The 25521-nt window shown below is 39.7% G+C and overlaps 1 protein-coding gene across 11 annotated transcripts in view; it reads right to left on the reverse strand.

Annotated features, from left to right (window-relative positions):
• Positions 1–25521, reverse strand: part of ABLIM2 (actin binding LIM protein family member 2) — a 148677-nt gene that overhangs the window by 56833 nt on the left and 66323 nt on the right. For all 11 annotated transcript variants that reach the window (XM_086746343.1, XM_086746337.1, XM_086746342.1 and 8 more), the window contains exons 4-7: positions 24995–25110; positions 20714–20840; positions 18351–18444; positions 1804–1891 (exon numbers count right to left, since the gene is read on the reverse strand). In XM_086746343.1, the coding sequence (XP_086602469.1) occupies positions 1804–1891; positions 18351–18444; positions 20714–20840; positions 24995–25110 (425 nt within the window). The remainder of the gene's footprint in view (positions 1–1803; positions 1892–18350; positions 18445–20713; positions 20841–24994; positions 25111–25521) is intronic.

Genomic DNA, 25521 nt, shown 5'->3' on the forward strand with positions numbered 1-25521 from the left:
GATCAACTTTTTTTTTTTAAATTTTTATTACTCCTATCTGAGGTCGAGAAAAACTGGCTGGGAAACTTTTTCACACAGAAGAAAAAGAGTCCTTTAACCCAACAGTCATCTGCTGGATGACCACTGACAATTCAGTTTCTGCTAAGGAACATGCAACACCCAAAGGAACTTCACAGTAGTTTATTAAGAGGATGAAGAACAAGTTATAAACCTTGGGCTCTGACATTTTTTATTATCTAAGACATCAGGTCAGGCAGTCCAAATACCCAGTCACAGATCTTTGATGAAGTTAACACTAGTTTCTAATAGAAACTGCTCTTCCTGTGAAGACAAAAAGTGTATGATATTAAGCTGGTAGGAATGTTTCATGCATCAGAAACCAAAGCAAGTAAGGTGGGTCCAAATTAACAGGACCTCAGCACACTTTGCGATTATTTAAACTAAAAATCAGCACAAAACCTAAGAAATATCCACCCTTATAACAAACAACTTAAAAAGAAGATGCCTTTTCAACCCAGTTTCAGAGGGTTTGAAATCTAGAAACAAATTTGTAGTTTGGTATCTTTTTTTTAAAGCACTGATTTCCCAGGGGATTTTAGTACTGCTAAGCTACTTTGCAATTGGAAGAACCACAGCATTTTCTGGCTCCTGAGGGAGAATCCATGAGCACAGACAAGGATCATTATGCCCTTTAATGAGCTAGTTCTTGTTGCAAACCAAAGAGACAATAAAATTGTCATTTTAAATAATGAACTAAATTATAATTAGATCTTACTGAGACCACTGTTGTGTTTTAAATAAAGTCTAACTTTTTCAGCTTAATGAATGGTTTCAAAGTATGCTTCTAGAAAACTGTAGACAATTGCAAAGTTGTAATACAGATCTGGGCAAGCATGTGATTTTAGGATAATACACCAGCCTTGCAGTTCCCACATTCTACTGAGCTTCTCTTTTCTGTTTTCCTTTGAAAAGATACTGCCAGCCAGAGACAGAGGGAAAAGCCTTCACTTTTCTCTAGTGTCTGACCCTGTATTTAACTGTGTATACCTTGTTTTCTCTGATCAGCCTAGCATAGCTAAAAGTTGCTACATATGAAACACAGATTTTAGCTCCTATCTATGTTAAATAAATTCTTTTTTTTCCGTTGAATAAATTATTGTGCAAGTTGTTCTCTACTACCACTGAAGTTCCCTGACAAGAAAGGCTGAATTTCTCCCTGCTTAACTTTCTCCTAAGCCATGCAAGCTTACGGCTGCATAAAGTACAGGCATACTGTCTAGAAGGGCTTCAGCTCCACGGCATCCCCTTCTCCACCCTCTGAGGGCAGTTAGGTCTGACTGAGGGGAATTCAGGTAAGGACCTTCAGATTTCCCCTCATACTCAAATGGGCAACAGGTAGAGAACTGGACTTAAAACTGCTTTAGAAAACCTGCTGTCCCACATGTGTATTAACTTTCATTTGGACTATTTATCACTGCAGAAAAATCCACTTTTTTTTTTAGTAAACAAAAAATTTTATAATCTTCACTTTCAAGTACTTCCGTCTGCAGGAAATAACTGCTACCACTCATCCTTTCTGTGATTCACATTTGCTATCGGATTTGAACTGAGAGAAGCAGTAGTGAGTAAGAAGCAACAAGAGTTTGTTTAGCATACACATTGCACTCTTCACTTTCTTTGGTAGTTACGAAGTGAGAACATGTGCAAAACAGCTCAGCCAGGCTAGTAGGCATGGGCAAGAGGGCCATGCTGCCAAGTGTAACTAGTTTGGGTTTGGGGTTCTGTTTGTTTGGTTTTTTTTACCTTGAAGATACATTTCTTCTCCTTCTGCAAACATCTGACTGCACCTGACACATCGTGCGCACGTTGGGTGATAATGTTTTTCTCCTGCCTGTTTGGGAACAAAGGTACAGATGATTAAATACACAGATCAATTTAGCAGCTTCACTATGAGGAGTTTTTCTTTAATCCTCTAAAATATGACTAATTAGAAAAAATTAGTTAATGCCAATTAGCTCAACAATTTCCTACAACCACAATGCTCGTTTTTGATTACAGACAACTCATGATTTAAAATGTCTTGCCTACACAAAAAAAAGTTAACATGCAATAATTAAGTCTCTGAACATATAGAATGGAAACAATTGTATATGGCAAATACATTTTCCCTGTAGACAACCATAGTGTTCACCAACTGCAAGGTAGCTTAGGCCTCACCTGCAGAAGGAAGTTGGGAGGTCATAACCTTGAGCATGCTTTTGCAACTCACTGTATGTTCTTCATGATCTCACGGAACATATACTCTCAATGCACAGCAAAAAACACTTTCCTCAAGGAACATTTGTATCTGCTTTGAAAGTGGCTTTCAGGTAACAGGTACTAAAGGGTTTCCATGAGGAATGCGCGTGGTGTGCCTATGGGACTGTAAGTTCAGAGCTGCCATTTTTGGGTACTGTGCACTGAATCCCTCCTGTAGAGAAGCCAAGACCTTTGCCAATTGTTCTGAGATTAATCCTCGTAATTTAGTACCGCCATTTTCATTGACTGGAATGAGAATACGACTAAGCCCTAAATTTGCTCTGAGCAGCATAGTAACTTGCGAATTTTCATAAATTTAAATTTCCAATTACCTTCTAAAACTATTAATTTAAACTGTTTCACCATTGACCTCAGTGTGTTTTTCAAGAGGAGATATCTACCTGCTAAATAGAGCAAGGGCTTGTCTATGTCAGAACATGAATGTGTAACACAGAAAAGAGTGAAGTTAACCTCAAATTACTATCAGAAAAGAAAACCAAGATTCTTGGATCACGGCATTTATGCAGGACTCAACTTCGCTAGCTTGGCCAAAATTCAGTTCTATGGCCGACTGTGGGCAAACTTGTTAGCTCTAGTTCCCACGAGGAAGTTTCAGTTCACTCTTCTTTTTATGGTGTCATTTGTGCAGACTGCTAGGTGATTTTTGCAACTTTAGACATGGAAGATGGTCACTACTATCTGTGTTGACACCTTAAAATATCAGACCACGAAGTATCAGTACCAGGTTTAAACCTCAGGTTTAAAATTGCTTGACTGAGTGCAGGTGTTTAAGCACAGAAGGTTATTTAACAATCATGAAATAAACTTAAATTTGGAATATCTATCTAAAAAGAAATATAATTTCCCTTGAAAGATTTGTACTGCCCAAGCATTGCTAATGCAATGCATAGCCTCAATAATTCAATTGATTTATCACAGCTGATATAATTTCCAGGCTAACACTCTCCTGGGGACTTCAATTATCCCTTTGTTAAAATAAACTGACAGAACACATTCTCAAATAACCTGGATGCATCACAGAATAAAATCTATTTCCCTAAATTTAACACCACAACCATATACATCATTTTAACTCACTCTGTAGAGCAAGTAATATCAACTAGCTGCAGAATGGCACAGAGATCTCTTTTTGTAAGTCAGATACAATTATGACAGAAAAATCAGGAGGGAAAGGTGTAGTGATCCTTTTGTTGATGCTCACACCAGCATAACTCCAATGGATTCTGCATATTTACCTCTGAATTAAAATGGGACATACTCAAACTCTTCATATAACTCTAAGTGCTGACAATCTTCTTTGTTCCCCCTTTATTTTTTTTTTTTTACGATGTCTCTCTTCTAACCAAAGCACGGAAGACAAGACATGGCAGACTTTTCATCACTTTAGGTATTTATAACAGACCACACCATCTTACTAAACAAAAGGTGACAGATAAATCTGAGGTTAGGGACTTGATGCAGGAATTAACTAATAATATTCCCTGATACGTTTATACAGTCAGCCTCAGCAGGTACCACAAATTATATTCAAACCTAGGACCTGAGTGTGATCTGAATGTGAATCGCAACCATACTTGGGTACACGCCAAGGAGGCTTTCATCAGCACTGTTTTCTCCTCTCTCTTCAGACTATTTCAGAGGATCATCTCACAGATGAACAATCGGTTCCAGCAGAATCCAGAAATTTTATAAACTTAGGGAGCAACTGTTTTACGTTTTCCGTTTAGTTTTAATGATGGCCTCGTTATTTTTTCTTTTCTTGGTTACAGTGATGTGAGGGAGTTTAATGCAGCAAACAAATTCCTAACCATATGGTTACTTCTTCTTTGCACAGTTTGAAAGCTTAGTTTGACAGATTGTTGTCTCAGTGTTTAATAAAATATCAACACACACAGAGCACAGAAGCGACATTCATCTCTTGAAAGATCTCTTACGGTCAAGTGGCAGACTGTAAGAAAACTTTTAAATATCCTACATTCGCTTCAGCATCGCACCAGGTCTTTGTGCCCAGGCATCCAGATGTGAAGAAAATACTATTATTACGAAGATCAATTTAAAGATTAAATCTCAGCTGAGATTTCCTCAAACTTGAATAGCAAAGCATGACCTTAGCAACACAGCAGACTAACAATAGTTTAATTTCTCTTTGAGTGACTACACCAGCTTTCCACAATCATCGAGACCAAGTCTTGGTGTGAGTTAAAACAGGTGGAGTTAAAACAGTCCTTAACACTCTGAGACAAAGTATTATGAATTACTTAATTCCCTTTAGGTATGAGGGACAGCTTTGAATGGCAAATCTCGGCGCAGCAGGCAGAGCCTCCTGGGCTGAGTCAATGTGAGGAACGTTCTAGTGGAGTTGAGGACCAGCCTGCACACCCTGCCCCAAGCATGGGAGGCACCGCAGTGTTGCTACCTGTCCCACAGTGCATCAACAAGTAAACCCATGCTTCACTTAAAACAGGGCCAGAAAGCTCTGCAACAAAGTCCATACAACCACCTTTTCTCATTTCTCATAACTTCAGGGCTTGAACTAGATAAAAGAAGAATCAAACTCATGCGACAAATATGAATCACATCATTTGAAGCACAATTTGAAGACAGTAAAGGGTGTAATCCTAAAGTCTGCAGAGTAGTATGAACACCAGTCCTGGGAAACATGCAGCGCTAGCAAAACCAGAGTAATTCATACCAGAAAGAATAACCTTAACTACTAAAGGCTGAGTTTTAAATTAGCTGTCATCACTCAGGAAAAAGATCCTACATTATTTTAGACAGCTCAGTGAAAAGCTCTGCTCATTCTCTGGCTATGGCTGCAATAACTGATGAAGTGGTAGAATATCTAAGAGATGATATATATAATAACTGTTACTCTGTCTCAATGACATCGCTCATCTGGCCTCTCAAGCAGTTGCTAGGAGTGCGATTGATGTCATTTTTTACTGCAGTTGATGAGCGACAACTGCTTGTGTACTGACACTTGAGGGATTGAACCAGACCAGCCTAGAACTCAAAGCGTGAGCTGTGCCCTGGAAAGAGGACTCAAGATTTCTGATGACTCTCTCACCAGTGAAGTCTCAGTACATCCTATCTCACTGCATTACTCACTTAGTAAAGTCACTAGTAAAGGGAAGAAAGAAAGTACACAAAATCATTTAATGTTGTAAATGAACTCACAGAATCCTAGAAAGGTTTGGATTGGAAGGGATTTAAAGATCATCTAGTTCCAACCACCCTGCCATGGGCAGAGACACCTTCCACTAACTAACTCCTAATTATTTGGTTCCTTTCCTGAGAATGAAAAGTTTAGTGAAAACTTTTTTCTGAAAAAAAAAAAATATATTTTTTAAATCTCTCGTTATCAAAATGCACAGTGGTAACTGACATCTTTTACTGCTGGGAGTAAAGAGTTTGTGGAAGTGAGAAAAGGTTAGACTGCTGCGATGATTCAATCATATCAAAGCATATTTTCCATTTTAAGGGTATAACACAATATAGGTTGCTGTAACAGTGCATTACTACCACCGAGTGTTATCTATTGAGGTTGGCCCAAATTCTGCCGTCCTCATACTCTAAAATCTCTAAATGAGGTGCTAACTGTATCCTGTCCTGAAGAAAGATAATGGAAATCAGCCTACAAACAGAGGCCACTGCTACATCAAGGCATGGTGCAGCCGCATGACCCAGAAACAAAGCCCACAGAAGACGGGTATAAAGCGTTCTTAGTTAAAAACTTCTCACGTGGAACAAATTTGCTGGAGAGCTGGGTCATAACCAGACAACCACCTGTTCAAGCAAAGTAGCAGAATAAAGCACAAAACCGCCAACAATCAGTAAGTCTTTCCATCAGGCAGCTTCTCACCCTGAAACGAAGGACTAATGCTCTATGAAAGACACACGATTTGACGGCTGCTGTTGAAGTGGAAGGCAATTACTATTTGTTTGGGATGGGAAGGGGAAAAACACTTAGGTATTCCAGTGACAGGCAGAAGTTTAAAACCTCAATTAGAAAGAAATTATTATCTTTTCTATACTTTGTCTCCATTTCCCTAATAAGTTTCATTCACATGGACTATATTAAAGGGTACTGAGATTTCTCCAGGTGCACTTCATAACACAGCTAGTAGCAGAAATATAATTGAGTGTAAAATCAAGAAGTGTGCAAGTGCACCACATAATGATAGAATAACTCAGCTTGGAAAGGACCTCAGGAGGTCATCTAATCCAACCTCCTGCTCAAAGCAGGGCTGACACTCCAAAGCAGGGTTGACACTCAATTCAGACTAGTCTGTTCAGGTATGTGTCCAGTCAGATACTGAAACTTCCAGCAATGGAGGCTCTGCAACCTCTGAGTAGATTGCTCCAATATTTAAGTTATCTTTAAAGCATTTTTTTTCTTTTTATCCAGTCAAAACTTCCCCTCAATTTATGACAGGTGTCCCCTGCTTTCCCACCACGCACCTCAGTAAGGAGCTTGTTTCCACACCCTTCACGGCCTCCTTGTAGGTATGAGAATGTTGCTATCGGGTCCCCCTGAAGCTTCTTCTCCAGGCTGAACAAGTCGAGCTCCATAATCATCTCCTCACAGGAGAAGTGCTCCAGCTCCTCAACTATCATGGTGGCCCTCCACCAAACTAGCTTCAGTTAATCAGTGTCTTTTCGTATGGGAGGGCAAAAAGCTGGATGCAGTATCCTACATGTGGTCTTGCAAATGCTCAGTAAAAGGGGTTATCTTCAATCTACTTGCTGTGTTCCTGTTGAAACCACCATCAGTGCTGGTGGTCTTCATCCCTGCCAGCATACACTGGTTTAGCCGACTGTCCACGAGGACCCAGATATCCCACATGCATCTCCAAGTACTTATAATTTAATATAAGACATCAAAGAAAATCAAGATGTGCTTGATGTACATACATCATATTGAAACAGAACATAAAATCAAGACATAACTTCATGATAAATGAATCCTCTACCGTTTTCAGCTTCTGTCCATGGATTCATATGAGTAGATCTGAGAAAAACATCTTAACACTGATCAAAGGAAGTTCATTATCTATCATTTTAAATTCAACATTGAGGAGTACATACCTTCAGTAGGAAATTTTTTCAAGTATGCTGTTCTGGTTTTAGTTAGTGAGGGGGCGCTACGGTGGTAGCTTCTGTAGGAAACTGCTAGAAGTCACTCCCCTTTGTCCAGTGGACTCGGCTGGGCCTAGGGCGAACCCACTGCTGGCCAAGGCCGAGCCAACTGGTAGCACAATGTTCCCTGATAACACCTCTGCAATAACGTGTTCAAGAAGGGGAAAGCAGAAAAAAAAAAAAAAGGAGAGAAGAGAAGACACTGAGCGGGGGCAGAGAGGGGGAGGCGCGAGCCTTGTGGGCCTTGCGGCCCTCACCCTCTGGCCTCCTGCCGGGTGGCTGCCTGGGCCCAACTCAGCCCTGCCCAGCTGCAGAAAGTGGAGAGGAGATGAGATGTGAAGAGAACCTGAGAGGCATCTGCCAGCCTGTTGTGAAGAATTTTTCTTGTGAGAGGAACGGCTGCAGACTCCAAGGCCAGTGAAGATGGAGAAGGAGAAGAATTCCCCTGCAGCCTGTGGTAACGACCATGGTGGAGCAGGTTGTCCCCCTGCAGCCCATGGAGGTCCACAGAGGAGCAGAGATCCACCTGCAGCCCATGGAGGACTTCACGCTGAGGCAGGTAGAGGCCTGAAGGAGGCTGTGGCCCGTGGAGGGCCCGCTGGGGCAGCTGTTCTGGAGGGACTGCACCCGTGGAAGAGATGACCCAGGCCGGAGCAGTTTCATGAAGGACTGTGGCCCGTGGGAGGGACCCCATGCTGGAGCAGGGGAGGAATGTGAAGAGTTCTTCCTCCAGCAACAAAGCAGCGTTGTGAAACAATGTGTGATGAACTGACCGTAACCTCCATTCCCTCTTCCCCCCAGTTCCGCTCGGGGAGGGGTTGCGGGGTTGGGGAGGGGGAAGGTGGTAGAGATAATGTTAAGCTTGGGAAGAGGGAGGGGTGGAGGGAGGTTATCTTGCTCTCTGTCTCATTATCCTGCTGGTTTTAGTAATAAATGAATAGTTTTCCCCAAGTTGAGTCTGTTTTGCCCGTGACAGTAACTTTAAGGATTTCTCCCTGTCCTTACCTGAAACCTCGAGCCTTTTTCCTTATATTTTCTCTCCCTGTTCTCTTGGAGGGTGGGGGGAGTGAGAGAGAGACTGCGTACTCTGGCCCCGATTGAGGCTAAACTATGACATATGCAAATCAAAAAAGGTAGAAATTCCTTTAGTCAATATTTAATTCATCCTGTTTATACTTCCTAATTCATTCCCTAAATGACTGTTTTTACTGGAGTATTAAACTATTACATGAATGAACTGTGGTTTTTCTTAGGTGGCAGAAATGTACAGAAAACCAATAATGAAATACAGGTATAAAAAAGGAACTCTAGTTATTCTTCTTTATGAAATTTAATAAAGTTTTTGCACAAGATACAGCATGTCAACTTTAAACAGCCCAACCAGTCACTGCATTGATTTACGAAGGGAGACAAATTCACAATTTCTGTAAGTAACTGCAGTTCCCTGACTTTGGCTGAGCTAAGATTCTAGTTCCTGTTCCCAGAACTAGATTAGTTATTACTGAAAAACTCTCTGACCTACCAGCACACAGCTGTCCCAGAAAATCTTCCTATGAAGTTATTTCACCTACTAGGCTGAAATCAGGGGTTGTTCTTGCTTATTCCCACCTGGTAATACAATCTTCTCATTCTCAGCCAGTGCTTCAACATTCATAACTCGGCCATTGCATCCACACAGTGGCACACTTGTTACGTGGACTATACGTGCTCCGTAAACTGGATTCTATGGGGTATTCTCAGAATAGAGTGACGATATTCAGAAAATCAGATAACTTTGCTGCTTGGAGGAGAAGACTGTGCTCAGTTACCAGCTGTAAGTGTAACCACATAAGATCTCCATTCACATTTACAGGAAAGCCAGAGTTTTGCATATGCTAGAAAAGAACAAGGATTACTCAGTAATAGCTGTATACAATACTGGTTAAGTTAGTAAACAGCTGTCATGTCATCTACTGGATATGAAGGGACAGGCAACATTATCAAGGCAGAGGTATTTGGCAAAATATCTATTGCTTATGTTATGCAACAGTGCCGAGTAGAGAAAAGCGTGAGAGCCAGGAGACAAAGAGAGAATTCTGTGGAGGAAAACTCTTACTAATTCTCTTAGTCACAGTGGACTTGACTCACCACTGAGTCACTTCAGCAGAGTGCCAGGGCAAATGAACCATTTTCAACGGGGTTTACACGAGTCTAAATGTAGTGTAATGTTTTGAATCAACCCTTCTCCTTACTGGATTCATTTATCATCCCACTAGACGCCAAGAAACAGTCATGTGAAACATTCAATGCATGCACCTGCAGCATTACTTACAACTTTAGCTGTCTCACACGTATGGTTATTTCATATTGGCTTGGTTCTGGCTCATCCCACGGTACTTTGCAGAGCCTTGAGACTTCCCACTCACATTTGAGTCATTTTTACTGCCTCCCACACTCTTTATTCTTCCAGGTATAAAGTGCAGATCGAACGTACCAATGGGGACACTTATTTCAGAATGATAGTAACTTACTATATACCGGACTCTCAGAAGGAGAAGTTTCTAATGTTTGCGGGAGAAATTTAAAAATCTAAAGGGAATAATTAAGAAAAAGAAAGAACAATCAGCACTATTATAACTGTAATCTCATTTTGTGACATCTGCGAACAAGTTCTGACTCAGGAGCAAATTCAGCCCTGCTGCAGTCTGGAATAAGCTGGAAAAGGCCAATAGTGCATTTTTTTCTACAGAATTTGGTACATGATCTTGTAAATCAAAATGTCTGTCATGCCTAAATTCACTGATTTTGCACTCAGTTGCTTTTGTTAGGCAATGAGTGATCTGCCCCTTTCGTCTTTTTGTTCTCAGCTTTGTAAATTTTTCTTGCCACCCACTGAGACTGGAAGAGGCTTCTCTTTTCCATTTGCTCAACAACCTCCTTCATTTCTTTTCCACTTTCCTCTCCCACTCCTTAAAACCCACTTACAGGCCAAGAGAAGCTGCAGCTGGCTCTCACTTCTGCTATCCCTTGACAGGGGAGAGGGAGCGAAGGAGAAAGATGACTTGCAGGCATGTTCCCCTTCCTTTTTGACTTTGCAGCTGTGCATTTAGCCCACCCATTTCAGATGCGAAGAATGAAGCTGCAAGCAACACCGAACAGCCCTGGAGAGGCGGTCTGATTTATCAGATGAAGCCAGCACAGCTCTTTTCACATTGGTCATGGTGATCCAGACATCTGAGGACAGAAGCTGTCTCTCCATATGTGCCCGAATAAGGGCTGATATTTTGGATCCCCAAATTTAGCTGTGACGGGAAATACTACTGTCATATGCAGAACTGACATTAACAGACCTTCCTGGAAGTAGGAAGTTGCTACTTTCAGACTCATCCACACATTTCCAGTTCAAGGTACCATTGAGAAGTTCTTACTTGAGGCGGGGAGAGAAGAAATTTGAAGAAGCACAAAAATTGCTGAAGGTTGCCAGGATGAAAAATCTTAAAGATACAAGAAACGAGTCACATAGGCTGAGGCTGCTTTCTTGCTATTAGCAGACACATTGAACCGTTGTCACATGTGCTACAGCATCCTGGAGATACTTTATCAACAAAGCCAATTGTCACTAAGTGCACTTACTGCTGCACCACTGTCATGGTTACAGGAGACAGCTGGAGGCAGTGCTTGTGTGGTTGGCAGGATCATGGCTAGGTATAGGGCACTGCAGAGCAGTGGTCTGGTCGACCGCAGCGTGCCCCAGGCATGAGTCAGAAGACCACCAGAAATTAAAGGAATTATGTAAAATAATAGGATGAGGAATTGAAGACATCCAAAAAGTGCAACTGTCAAAATATTCAAATGCCAGCAAATAGTACTAGGTAATAATACATCATCAGAGCAGCACATCACATAGAAGGGCATTGTAACTGGCACACTGTATGCTCTTTGTGTCTGAGGCTCAGAAGATATCTAGGTGACTACTAAAATCACTGCTTTGATGTTTTAATTCATCAATTAAGATAGTTTAAGATAGTTAACTGGTACTACATTTTTGCATAACAGGAAAAGTCAGTGGACATCTGTCTGCCAGGCTCAGGAGTCAAACTATGCACTAAAACTCTAACACATACCAACCCACACAGGCACAAACACACAGCAGCACTACCAGGGACTTTTCCCATATATGAGAGCTAAATCCTCAGCAGAAAAGCAAGCAAGCAACTGAAAAAAAACCACAAAATCTGCAATAGTCATTCTTTTTCCACTATCAACCAGTTTCCCTCAAATTCTGAACTTCTCTTTTGTGTTATACAGAAATAGTCTGCAGAATTTCTTATTTTGATAAAAATGTAACAAGCTTAATCTATCACCAAATGCTAATCAGTGCTCTACCTCAATAAACCTAAGAACTGATTTACAGGGTAAAAACTATACAATTAGTTTCTTTTAATATGTACTGTTTTTTCCTGACATGTCAACAATTGAGAGCTTTTAACAGTCCAGAAAATAAATATGGATAGGTGTAGCTCTGTATCTCTTTCTGGAGAGAAGAGGTAGTTGAAAAAGGGAAAGGATGAGGATGGGAGAAAGATAAGCTGAATGTATCTAAAACAATACAATTGTGCTACAGAAAAGGCTAAAAGCTAAGGTCAAAAACATTTGCATTGCTATTTATGTGCTTGCTGATAGTATTTTTAATGATGTCTACTTTAAAGCAGAAAGTCTAAGTCAGCTGCCAATTAACACTTACGCAGCCAAGTTTAGATACCGTGCACTGATGATTAATCTGCTTTTGCAAACCAGCAAACACAAATGCAAGTGACACCAAAACAGAGACCGTTCTCAAGCTGCAAAATGCCTTGCATCTCTGCAAACACTATGCATTGAAAGTACTAGTTAATGCTCCTACCTTAGATGGTTTCCTTTCGCAAGAGCTAATGCTGATTTATTTAGATGTATCTTTTTCGACAGTTTTCTTTCTTCTCTTGTGATGGGAGAAAACCGGCGTAGAAAGCAGTCTCTAACTGAAGACTAGTACTGACACTTGGATCCCTTCGCTGCTCTGACAGCCTTTGCAAGGCTGCCCGTGCTACTGGAAACCCTTCCTACATATAGACGGAGTCGCTTTTATCGCACGTTTCAGTATTAATGCTTATATTATAAGCTGCTCAAGTACCTTTCGCACATCACTAGGTTTTGTTGTTAGTGAAACAGCAGGGTAATAGACATTTCAGAATGAACCATTCTTCCACACTGCGGGCAGAAATTTGTACACCCTGCTGCAAAGAATTAGTCTCGTCTCTCTGCTACACTGAGACTTTTGCAAAGCGAAAGGCAATTGATTCACTAAGTAGATGTAGCTGCAAACAAAAGCAGCTCAACCCTAGGGCAAAGCAAAAAAAAAATACAAAAAAAAATATCATGTTTTAATTAATAAGTCACTGAGGTATAAGTGGCATTTAATTGACATATAAATAAGTGACATTTCTAGGCTCCTTCCTGCCTAGTGCCTATTGCATTTGTTCCCTTTTTTTACAGTAACATACAGTTATGATTCATAGATTTAAAAAAAATATGTTGATTATGCTTTTCTAGACATTTACACATACATGTAAACCAGAAAAAACATTAACCCTTTCTTTCCCCACCTATATTGAGTGCCATGCTGCCTTGTTAGGATGTCAAATACAGCAGTTGGATCCATCTTTATGTTTAGTAAGTGATATGGTTGTTTTCACCAGCACTTGTATGACACATTCACACCACAGCCTACCACAGTGTAGCTGTAAATCACAGGACAATTGCAGACAGAAATCTAGTCAAGTCCTGAAAATACCCCTCAGTGCTTACAGAAGCAGTTCAGTTCCATGTAAATAAGCCCCCAAAAACCTTTCCAAAGCACAATTTCCAACATGCTACACTGTCAACTTTTATTCCCACGAAATTCAAAACACCAGCTAGTAGTGGCAGAGATCTGTTTTGTTTATTAGCTACCTGTATGGTTCATCATGGAGGTCTGCTAAGAGGCAACTAAGCCTGGCCATCACTAGGCTGCAGTTGCCTACCCAAGCAATCACACCGGATCCTCTCTCACAGCCTATACCACATTTACCATCAAAACATTCCCAGGAGGTTATATTTGGATATGAAGGCTTCCTCTAACAACCTAGGCTTCCTCTAACAACATCATTAGCTGAAATAGCAGATGAAGAGAAACCCCTCTGCCAGTTCGTATCTTGCTACAGGCTGTCAATGGTAACGAAGCCACAGAAAAAAAACCACACTCAGTGCGAGACATACCAGGGAAAGTACTTGCTTTAGAAACAGTGGAAGAGGTTATTACCACTGCACAACGTAGTGGTGAGGCATCATCTGGAGTACAATGCCCATCCATGCTGACAGAAGGTGGCTCCAGTTGGGAACACACAGGAAGAAGGTCCACCAGCATCACCAGAAGAGCCTGGAGCTGGCTTTCTGAGTAGAGAAGTATTTGGCTCATTCAGTTTTGCAAAACAAAAGTTGGGAGGAACTTAGACTGTTCTCCATATATTCTCCTTAGAGTTCATCAGTTAAAGCAGAGAAAAACAAAAAAAGCTAAAAATCAATCTGTATCAGAAGGACAGTGACAAATAGCAACAAATAATGAGTTTGCTGGAATTGAGTTTCTGACTACCAGACGTTAAGGAAACCCAGGCATGTTCCCCAGGAGGGGACCAGGAGGAATCACAGGCTGTCACACAGCTCCTCCACGCACTTCAACAGCCTTCCAAGCCTCTGCACGGCTTGCCGTGTAGGAAGGACCAGCAGGCAGACAACCCTCCTCTGCCTCCTCTGAGCAAAAAAGCTAGAAGACTGATTAAAGACCATGAAACAAATGGAAAGGGTTTTCTTGATTGAAAGGGGTTTGTATCAGGCTTTGAATTATCATGCAAAATATAGTGTATTTTTAGAAAAGAGGCAATTTACACTTGTTTTGTCTATTTTTACTACATGTACAAGTTGCAATTGTAATTAATAAATAACTGCTTGTGATGGAAAAAGAGAGAAAAAATATTTTTAGTGTGAAATGCAGAGAAATGGATTGCAACATGACAAAAGGGAAATAGCTAGTTATAAAAATCAACAGCTTGTTATTTTAAAATGTGTTTATTTTCTGTGTTACTGCATGATTTTAGCTATTGCTAGATTGGGAACAGAACTATAGCATACGCACTAAAATAAACCCTTTTCCCCCTAAAGGTGTTCAGTTGCACTGCATTTTAAGTCAAATTATAAAGTAAACTCAAGTCACCTCTTGGGCCCCAGTTAAGATAGCAGGTTTATCAATACAGATGGTCAGGGATAAAACAGTAATTTCTAGGAGAGGACTGATGTTGCACTAAACACTGCTCTGTATGCTTCACAAGTAAAGCAAACCTTGCCCATAAAAGCACTGGTGGGCAAGATTTTTGTGAAAAGAACAGCAAAACTGTTGCCTTTAAAAGAAACAGAAGAATTTACGGTCTCCATAAATTAGCTGCTCAGCCTCTTTTGTAGCTTTTCCAGTACAAGTTCCCTGGGAGACTGGGGGCAAGCCAAGGTGGACTGGAGGGGAAGAAAGAAACAAGAAAGGAATTATAAACAGAGCTGTCCTGTGTTTAAGCCCATTTACTACACAGAATGAATCTGGCCCTCAGAAAATGGGCTGAAGGAAGAATTTAAGTAACTAGATCACCATAGTATTTGGCTGGCAACCTACAAAACCAGCCATATTTTTATAAGCTATCAGTAACTCACACCAGTTGACTCTCCCTTCCTCCTCTGCTGAATAAACACTTAAAATGAACAAGTTTTGGAAAGGCAGACAATATCCTAAAATCTGGGCACAGAATAATTGTGGAAGCAGCTGTTCTCCTGACATTATCACAGAAATCAGAGATGGAAAAAATCCTATTAGGTCATAGAGTCCCTCCCTTTGCCATTGCAGGACTGTTTCCTAATGTGGATTTTCCAGTGCCTTGTCCAATCTTTTTTTTAATACTATCTAGGTGACAGCTTCCAGCAGCTCCCTTGGGAGACTATACCTCTGCCTAGTAAGTACTGCTCTCAAGATTCTCCCCCACTTTAACAGCAATTTGTCCTATTATTTCTGTGTATCTCCAGATCATATTCAAGGTGGTAAAAAGAAACACCAAAGTTTTAAAAAATGCTTCAGGATTTCAGACAATTCCACAAAAAAAAAAAAAAAATACAGCTCATAACAAAAAGTAGTCATGGCCACTTTTTCTTTTTTTTATCCTCCCGACCAGGAGATACACAAATGTACCAGCAAGCTGGCTGGTGACACACATCAAGTTTGATAGCAGATAGAGAGAAGAATCAACCTCAATTCCAAGCCTTTCAAACAAGTTTGTCTGCTGCAGATGAACAACAAATGACTCAACTGTGTTAGCAGCAGATGCAGTCTCTGCGTTCTTTCAAATCTGTTTGCTTAGGTCATGACTTTTATTTTAGCTTCCTAATGAAATGAGGTGCGCATCCTGCCTCCCCATCTGACTGCTCTTCATGGTCAACACTGAAACTCAACAGCCATTGAAGGTGATCCCTCACAGAGGTCCAAAGGCGCATAGAAATCACAGGCTGATCATCATGGAAGGAGCCTCACGCTATTTGTCACCTCTTGACCACCTAAACAGGCAGTGGAAATGTAAAGAAAGCTCTGAAGATATTTCTCAAGGAAACAAAGGGGATGGGAGCAGATATTTTAGGAGACATCATGAGGAACAGGACCCATTGTGACAGTAAAATGCTAGGACATAGGACATTTCACTCATATTCAAGCTTCATTAGTTTTGTTGCACACAAAACAACAGTTTTATACAATCTTATGGAAAGAAGATTATAAACCATAAAGTTTTCAGGTTGATGTAACAAGCTTCCAGACATTAAATATCACTGTAACTGTTCAAATCCATTGCCTGCTTCACACTAACTTCATCCTGTCTTTCCTATTTGACAGTGACACTATCCGACACCGCTGTGCTTTTACAGATCATGAAAGACTTTTCTCCTCATGTTCTTTCTAAAAAGGTTTCAGAATCCTGCATCAGTACTTTTTCCACAGTTAAATGCCACAAACTTCAAAGTTGCTCCCAGCCTGCACCAGTACCAAAGGAAGAAGAGAATCAGTGCTACAGCACTGTCATCAGAGCAATACTGGGGAAGGGGAGAGGAGCGGGGCACACATGCACTAACCAAAAACATCACCTAGAACTACAATGACAGACACAATCAGTCATAGTAAAATTCCTACAACAGCTTTAAAGAATTAACTTTTCTCAAGTTTGCTCTTGACCTATCTATAACAAAAAGAAGGAACTCTCCTCCGGTTCAGTATGCTCTCACCAAGCAGTTAGAAGAAACAGAATGCCCCACATGTGCCCCCAGGTCTCACAAATCCAACTCAGCACTGTTACTATGCAAATCTTTTCAATTTTTTTTTCATCATCCAGAGAGACAGTAAGGACCCAGTTCTTAATCACATCACACCACATGCTATTGTTTAACCATATTGTCGGTAGAATATTACCAAATAAAAGGAGTATTTTTGTACAGACATCTCAAGGCAAGAACCAGGAGAGAAAAACACAATATTGTGAAACCAAGAGTCAGTAGAGAAACTGGAGCTTCTGTTCTTCTCCCATCTCAGCATTAATCACTCCCTGTAACCTGCTATGGGTAAGAGCACCCCAAATTTGCTATAGCTTTTAACATGACATTCTCTACATTCACCTCTCTCTTACCACATCAAATGTAAGTTAATTAGCTTCACATCCAGAGCCTACCCCCTCTTATCACCTTTCATTCAGGTATCAAAGGCTGACATCTCTGAAAACATCTAGCAGCTTCAGCTGGTCACCCCTTACATTTTTGAAGGTTTTTAAATGTTTTCTCCTGTTTTGCTTCTCTCACTTGAGAGACTCCATCTGTAAACAGTGAGAAAGTTGTCTTTATACTCTTTCAAATCCCTTATTAGAAGTCTGTTTTCTGAGATGTCTGTAAAAACATTTGATATTTGAAAAGCCTCCCATGCCTAACCCTAACATTGCACCATGCCATCTAGTATGGACCCATTGTTTCCTTCACTTGCTTCTCAGTCCCTTCCATAGCTATAATTGTCCACCATTTGGATAGCTAAGTCTTTGTATGATTCCTAGCAGATCTTCCTCTGGTGGAAGTCCTTTGGGACTTCTCCAGGCTTTCTTAACTGATGAAGAGAAAGGAGTGAACAGCAACCTGGGAAGCTCTTCTAACTCCAGTACTGCTAGGGCTTCACAAGATACAGAGAAAGGGCAGAAAGAAAAAGTGGATAAATCATAACATTGATTGGATAACCATATACTTAGATCCAAGGATAAATTCTATTTAGATCAAAGGAATACATCCATTTCTGACTCTGTGTCAGCTATGTGGAAATCTCTTTTGCATGAAGTATAAACATTCACCTACACTAAACAACCTCCTTGTTTTTTAAACAACAAACTCAAAAGCCCCCTGCAATATAGCTCATTTCTAGGTGCAAAAATACATTTCAAATAATTAATTTTAGCTTTTAGGCAGCTTCACTCTATGTAAAACAGAGTCAAAGAGTAGAATTTACAAAGGAATTTAGTGTGAGTATTAAATGTGCCTGATGACCCATCCACTTCTTACTTCTGCTACCTGAACATTCTCCAGTACAACAAATATCCATTTAGAGATTATGTGTATTATCAAATCATTAAGAGAAGAAATAGAAAAGAATTACAGAAAAAATTCCTAGTATTTCACAAAAGTATCATTAAATTGCTGCATTAACACTCACTTGTGAGCATATGACTAGATCCAAAAGAGCAAGTCTCTTTGTACATTTTGAGAAGTGTTTGAACGTTTCTCCTTACCTCAAGCACTCTTCCTGTGATGTACTTTTCACAATTGTCACATCTGATACCAAACTTTGCATGATAGTCCGTTTCGCAGTATGGAATGCCATCCCTAGGGAAGAATAACAGGCCATACAGAGATTGCTTTAGCTAGGCTTACAGGTTTACTGGGAGATTATGCAGCTAAAATTTACTAATGCTTCAACACTTCATAGGGTGTTTATGGATTCCACCCCCTACTCCCCTCCAATACTTGTATTTATTAATTTTGTAAAGAACTGACTAGTTAATGAACTATTCTGGCCCTTCAGAGTTTACCATGATCGCACTTTCCTATGGGAAAAGATGTACTTAGCTTAGACTTCAGAGTAATTTCTCAACTGACTATCTTGTCTGTGAAACAGGTTTTGAATAACGCTTGAGTCTACTGACATTCTTGACTGGACTTGCTTAAAGACAGTCATGGATTAACCAACTTGGGAACCTGCTGAGTGGAAGCCAGTAATGACTGAGAGACTTCAATCTGAGCAGCAGCAGTTCATGCCTGACGTGAAGAGTTACTTCACCACCACAAGTGATTTAAGAAGACAATTTAAAAATATGGAGAATAAAAACAGGAGTCTTAGCTTTTATTTTTAAAAGTCAGAACCAGAACACCTGAGCTATTGCTATGAAATGAACCTATTTGTTAATTTTATGTTTAGATCACAATTTTACAAAACTTCACATTTAAATCACTAAACCAATGAACGAAAATAAATTACTCTATAAGAAATTGGAGACTTTTCTCCCGTTTCAAAGTGCAAGTTAAACATAGAATCATAGAATGGTTAGAGTTGGAAGGGACCTTTAAAGGTCATCCAGTCCAACCCCCCTGCAAAGAGCAGGGACATCTCCAACTACATCAGGTTGCTTAGAGCCCCGTCCAACCCGGCCTTAAATGTTTCCAGGGATGGGGCATCCACCACTTCTCTGGGCAACCTGCTCCAGTGTTTCATCACCCTCATTGCAAAAATTTTTTTTCCTTAAAAAATCTGAATCTACCTCCCTCTGTTTTAAAACCATTACCCCTCGTTCTATCACACTAAGCCCTGCTGAAGAGTTTTTCCCCATCTTTCCTGTAGGCCCCTTTTAGGTAGTGGAAGACCACTATAATAAGGTCTCCCGGAGCCTTCTCTTCTCCAGGCTGAGCAGCCCCAACTCTCCCAGCCTGTCCTCATAGGAAAGGTGCTCCAGCCCTCTGATCACTTTTGTGGTCCATATTTAACATAGTTAAATATGTTTAGTGTGCTATGCTAAAACAGCTCGTTATAAGCAGGTTTATTAGCAGAGGCACAATTTTATTGGACACTTCCCTGAAGAAACATAAAAATTAATTTTATAGCATACAAGCTGGATTGCTTAGAGACTAACCTATAAGTTACAGCAATAATTAATTTAATTAATTGAAGCAAGGACGTTTCTTCTCTGGAATTATTATTATTATTTAACTTTTTTTAAAAGAGGATTTCACAGTAACTATATCTTTACAATTTATGGGGTTTTTGTTATTAAATAACATGTAACAAAAGCACTGTACGAAAATACAGCAGAGTAGGATAACATTTGAGATAATGCAAAATCTTATTTAAGAACACTCTTTTATTAAATATTGTTTTCTCAGCCTCCAGTGCAAGCTGTGAAATTAAATGTTATGCTTGTATTAATCTAAATCCAAAGAATTGTTTAAAGTCAGTGGGACATCAGCTCTGAAACTCCATCATCTCTGGGCATTGGTGACTGAGTTACATAGCTGTTTAGGAAAATTTCATATCAACACACTTCTCTGAAGCAGAAATTAATCCCAGGTGCCTTGGCCAGTGGAAGCCCTGTATCTCACTTGACTGATATGAGTGTTGACATGAAACTTGGTCTGCGTGTGTGCTTCGTGCTGTCTCTCATTGCTGTCATCACATTCAATCCAAATGTGACAGCACAAGGGTCTGGAGTAGCGCAAATGCTTGATACGTATTTCCTTAATGAATTTTTTGAGAACATTTTTGCTTATGTGAAACACATGGAAAAGATAATATCTGCTTGTTCGCATTACAGCATCACATAGAGCAATGTCAAACACAGATAACTAAGGGCATACTCCACCCATTGCCTTCCTACAGCTTTGGCAAGTCCCCTTCCAGGTAAATGGACAAATTCGACTTCTCTTAATTTTAATTTTTCTGCATTTAATACAATTTAGAAAATAATATAGGTAATAATAACTAATATTTTATGTATCTCCAAACACTGATAAACACAAACTAAAGGATATGCAACACTGAATTAACTGTTTGGTACTAAAAGAATACTGAAAATGAGTGAAAATGCTCCTCCACTCAACTTACTTGCTGATGTACTCTGCATTCAGTAGCTTGCCGCATGTATTGCACTTAAAACAGCCCAAATGCCAGTGTTTGTCCAAGGCAACCAATGACTGCCCATTTTTTATTTCTGAACCACAGCCCCCACAATCTGCAAGAGAAAAATCCAATATGAGTGAATCACATGCTTTAGATGGTCACACAACAATACGGGTTACTGCAGTGTGAGGATCCATCAGTGTCCTAGTAACAGCTCGTGCAGACTCTAAAGCTTGCTGCTGGCTGCTCAATGATGCATGACAAGTGGCATTGCCCTGATATTGTCCTAACGTTGCTAGAAGACATGAATCATTCAAAGAAAAAACTAATGACTCAGATTTCCTAGTGACTTAGGTTTTATTTTAATTCATTTATATTGTGTTTAAAAGATATGAAGTTTTGCTGATTAAGTTTTCAAGCATCACAAATCAGCCCAATAAAATTAATTTTAAAAGACCTAAAAGTCATGAGATTAAAACAAATAATTGAATCTTCAATTAGACTTTGCTTCTAGGTCTGAAAGCTTTACTCATAATTCAAAATTCTTTTTGCCACTGCAGAAAAAACTAAGCTGAAATTCTGATGTGAATTTCTAGAACCAGGAAAAATAGAGCAATACTTGAGAGGTACTGCAAATTTCTGAGTAATAGTGACACTGCAACATGTGAAAGTGATGGCTGGCTATATATTTATTATTTATAGAAAATTACTTATATAAAGCTCCAAAAAGTCATAAGGAAATTTAAGCGCAAAATACGTCATGACTGGATAACACAGGCTAAGCTGTGCTGGTTAAACAGGCTATATGTGAAATATCCATACTCCCCGGAAAAACTAACTGAGAACAAGTTTGTGGGGTTTTTCTTTTGTTTTGTTTAAATTATGGATGCTTTTGATTATGGTAGTAAAAGCCAAATCTACTCTCAGCTTCCACGCCAACAGTCCACCAGTGAGGGCCCTGTTTAGGGATGCTAAAAAGACATGGGATCTGAACCTGGTTTTCCATACCCAAAGTGAATTCTCTAACACCCTACAGAGCTCAGCTGTCATTCATGTGTCACTCTGTAGATTCCTGCCTATGTATAATCTTCTTACAAAATGTTAAAATAGTCAGAATATGTGGAAAACTAGGGATAAACAGGAGTAATAAACTGGTTGTAGTATCAATATCAGCAACTCTTTTAATCCTCCATATGATTAGATTTTGCATCTTATGTGAAACCATTTGTTTAATGTATACTAACGATTTGCTAGAGAAAAGACAAACCCTGAAAGACAACTGAAGAGTCATTTAGAGATGCCAGAAGAGAAAAAAAAAACACAACATCTTACACAGAAGATACACAAAAGCATTAAAAAAGATTTATCTAGTTATTAAGAAAGAACTTCAAAGATAGGATGTCATTAAAAGATCGAAACAGTCCTCTTAAAAACTTTCTGATTTAAGATTCTATTTACTTGGTTACGTGACCCTAATGAAACACTCCGTTAGTGCAATTGTAAATGTTTAATTTCTGAACACACAACAATAAAGGCCAGTTCTTATTTTCCTTTAGTGGATTTGGAATGGATTAAGGGAGTAACAATATGTCCCTCTAATATCCCCCTGTAGAGCACCAATACGTGGAAACCAGCCCGGCCCAAAAGCGTTTGCACCACCGATCAGAACATTTGAGTTTCGTTAATAAATGAGAACATTTGGGTGTGTGCCTGGATTCAGTCCCATAAGACAATAAATACTGCAGTATCTATCCTTTAACTGCAATCAGAAATTTGTGATCTCCCCTGCACTGGGGTTTCATCTGGTAATCTAATTTAATCTCACAGGTTTAAGGTTTATTTCAAAAACTTAATACAACATTGTGTGCCCAGATGTCATTCACCTTTCATCTTGTGTAAGCTTGGGTGGGCAGAAATGCAGCATTTTGTCAACCAATCTTTTATTCCTAACTCCTGTTTTCTCTGTTAAGTTCCAGATAATTAAAAACAAATATTGTGGTTGCTATGCCAACAGTGCTTATTGAGGCAACATCCTTGTCTTCCTGTCTTGGATGCAGCATCCTTTGGTGACTCACCTGTTTTCAACCACTAATTCTGCAGAACACATCAGTTTACTGCTAGACATCAATATTCTTCCCTAAGTACCCTTTCAACATCAACACTGCCACAAGAGGTTTTCACAGCTAGCATTTTATAAACTAAACAAGATAGGCACGTAGATATTTATACAATAATAAAAAATTCAAGAACTCGGGCAAAAAGCAAATATTTAACATTCTTCATTTCTTTACAATTTAATGCAGAAAGGAGGTCAAAACCAAAGTGGGAGGATGAAAATAGAAGGACTGGTCAGAGGGGGCAATGATTCTGGGAGCTCCATGAGTCCCAGGAGATCTCCTGAAAGCATTCCTGAGCTCAAGTCAGAGATAAACAGGCTGACGAATAACGTACATAGCACATATCAGGCAGTTAGGAGCCAACAGCAAAACTAACGTAACTACAGGCCAACTTATTACTTGGTCCTTAACTCAGCTTGCTTGAAGTTACATGTTTATGTGCACTATTGTTCTTCTATAAAAATAATTCTGCATTTAAAACATTAAGGTCTTTCCCAAGAACATCGTTCTTAAAACAAGGAGACATGCCGTCTACTGCTTTGTGTAACACGTAGTGTAGCTACAGAAAGCCATTCTGGACTTTCACTTTTCCAGTTCAACCGAGATGTCGCTGATGCTGCTTGTTTATTCCTGAAACACTGGTTCTATCCCAAGCAAGTGCTTGGAAAATGGCTGTTATTATACAGTGCTCTTTCACATATTACCTATTAATCTGAATGTTTCCCAAATTCTTTATTATCTTTTATTCAGGGAAAAGCTAAACTTTTGTTATCCAAGGTCAGGTTTTGCCACAAAGACACGCTTCCAGTGCTCTTTCTCTTTGAGGTAAGTGGTTTGCTGAGGTTTGCAGGTACTCTCAGTGACCTGAGAGCTGGGGAAATGCAACAGAAGAAAAATTCTCTGTGAGGGTGGGTGTGGGTGTGTGTGTACAGAGAAAGGGAATGTAAGTACATTAAAGGACTCTGTATCACAGATAATCAAATGAAGTTGTTCTGTCAGTACTCAACCAGGCAAATAATTTCCATTAAAGTCAAAGGCACTTTGCCCACATGACAAGGAGACAAACAGATGATAGGCCATTAAAGTATGGATCTGCAAATGCAGCCAGCCAAGATGGCTGAGGATGATCCATCTCTGAAATAACTGACAAAAGGAAGCACGTAAGAGACAAGGCCATTCCCTCCCCAAAATAGAAAAGCATTAGCAAGAAAGAGGAATCAGCATAGCGTCTCTCACTGCGTTCACACAGCAGCTTTTGCTGTCAAACTGGAGAAAGGAGATGGTGAAAACTTCCATAAAAAGAGATGTGGGGGAAAACAAAGAAAAAATTAAAAAAAGGAGAAATTTCTTCCTGAAGTGGGCTGGATTCCTTATATACAAAGGAGAGTAATCTACGGGGTCCTTCCTCAGCCATGCCAAATCCAGCTCAATGTGATATCATAGTCATTAAAAATATTTCTGTCTTTGCTGTTTAATTGAATTGCTCTTGATGTTTAATTACATATAGGCAGTGGATGAGTGTTTAAGTGTGGCAGCTCCTTGTGAACAAAGCAGCAGAGGAACAGAGTTCAGAGCAACAATGCCACTCTATGATCTGCTGCAAAAAATGTCTTATGAAAAGATAACATTTCTTCTCTGCAGTGTTTGTATCTTCTGATAGTACACAACAGTACTGAGGTCAAGGCAAATGTCCTTCTGATCACACTGCATATATTAACCCTTCCTATGTAGTATTTAGCCATAGAGCCATGTCAATGATATTGTCTGAAGCAACCGTGAACACTTACAAGTTATTATTAAATACCACGTTGGATTCTATTTTAGCTGAAGTTGGAATAAATCATCAAAAATACTAAAATCCATATTACTTCTTTCTCAAAATAACTTGATTTACTCCAGTTTTAATCAAATATTCTGGGAGGTCCTTTATATTGTTACCCCTATGATGGCATAATTTGTGTTTCTTTCTAATATCAGACCTCTTGGATAACGGCCATATACTTACTCATATGACTGCACTGTATTTCTTGACAGCTTTTAAGCAGCATAGTGGTAGAAAACCCAGTTAAACATATCAGTGTAAAACTGTGTTCTTTAAACCTGTGCAGACAGAAAGTACCAACAGAAAAGAGCAGAAACCCCTACTTACTTCGCAGGTTCTGTACAGGGAAAGAGCCGGTGCTGCTGGAAGGGGGCAGGGAACATTTCTGGCAGATGCACTCCTTCCCATTAAAAGTTACCCGGTCACCTGCAGGGAAAGGCAGCCTACAACAGAGGAAACACAAGCATACAGGTTACAGTCTCACATCTTCATCAAAATTAAGTATCTTCCCATAAAGGAACCGATTCTTACTCTGGTTTCTTTTTCTCTGCTTGCCCAGTTCAAATTCACAATTTTTCAGTCACTTGGAGGCTCAAGTATCGAAGGGATATATCAAATAGATAACTGCAAATCCAGATGTTAGAGCTACTTTGGAAAAAAAAAATATCTGAAGATACAAGAACACACTGAGCACTCAAGTCCAAATCCTTGTATATCTAAGAAATATAGTATCAGCAAGGGTCAGTAACTAACAGAATCAGCTACAGAATGAAAATAAAATTGGCATTACAGGGTGTAAGTACAGGCAAATGCAGCTGCTTTTAAGTTGTTAAAATGCTGCATGAGTGATGACT

Source organism: Chlamydotis macqueenii, chromosome 4, assembly GCF_036417535.1.
Source record: "Chlamydotis macqueenii isolate bChlMac1 chromosome 4, bChlMac1.mat, whole genome shotgun sequence".
Taxonomy (NCBI): domain Eukaryota; kingdom Metazoa; phylum Chordata; class Aves; order Otidiformes; family Otididae; genus Chlamydotis; species Chlamydotis macqueenii.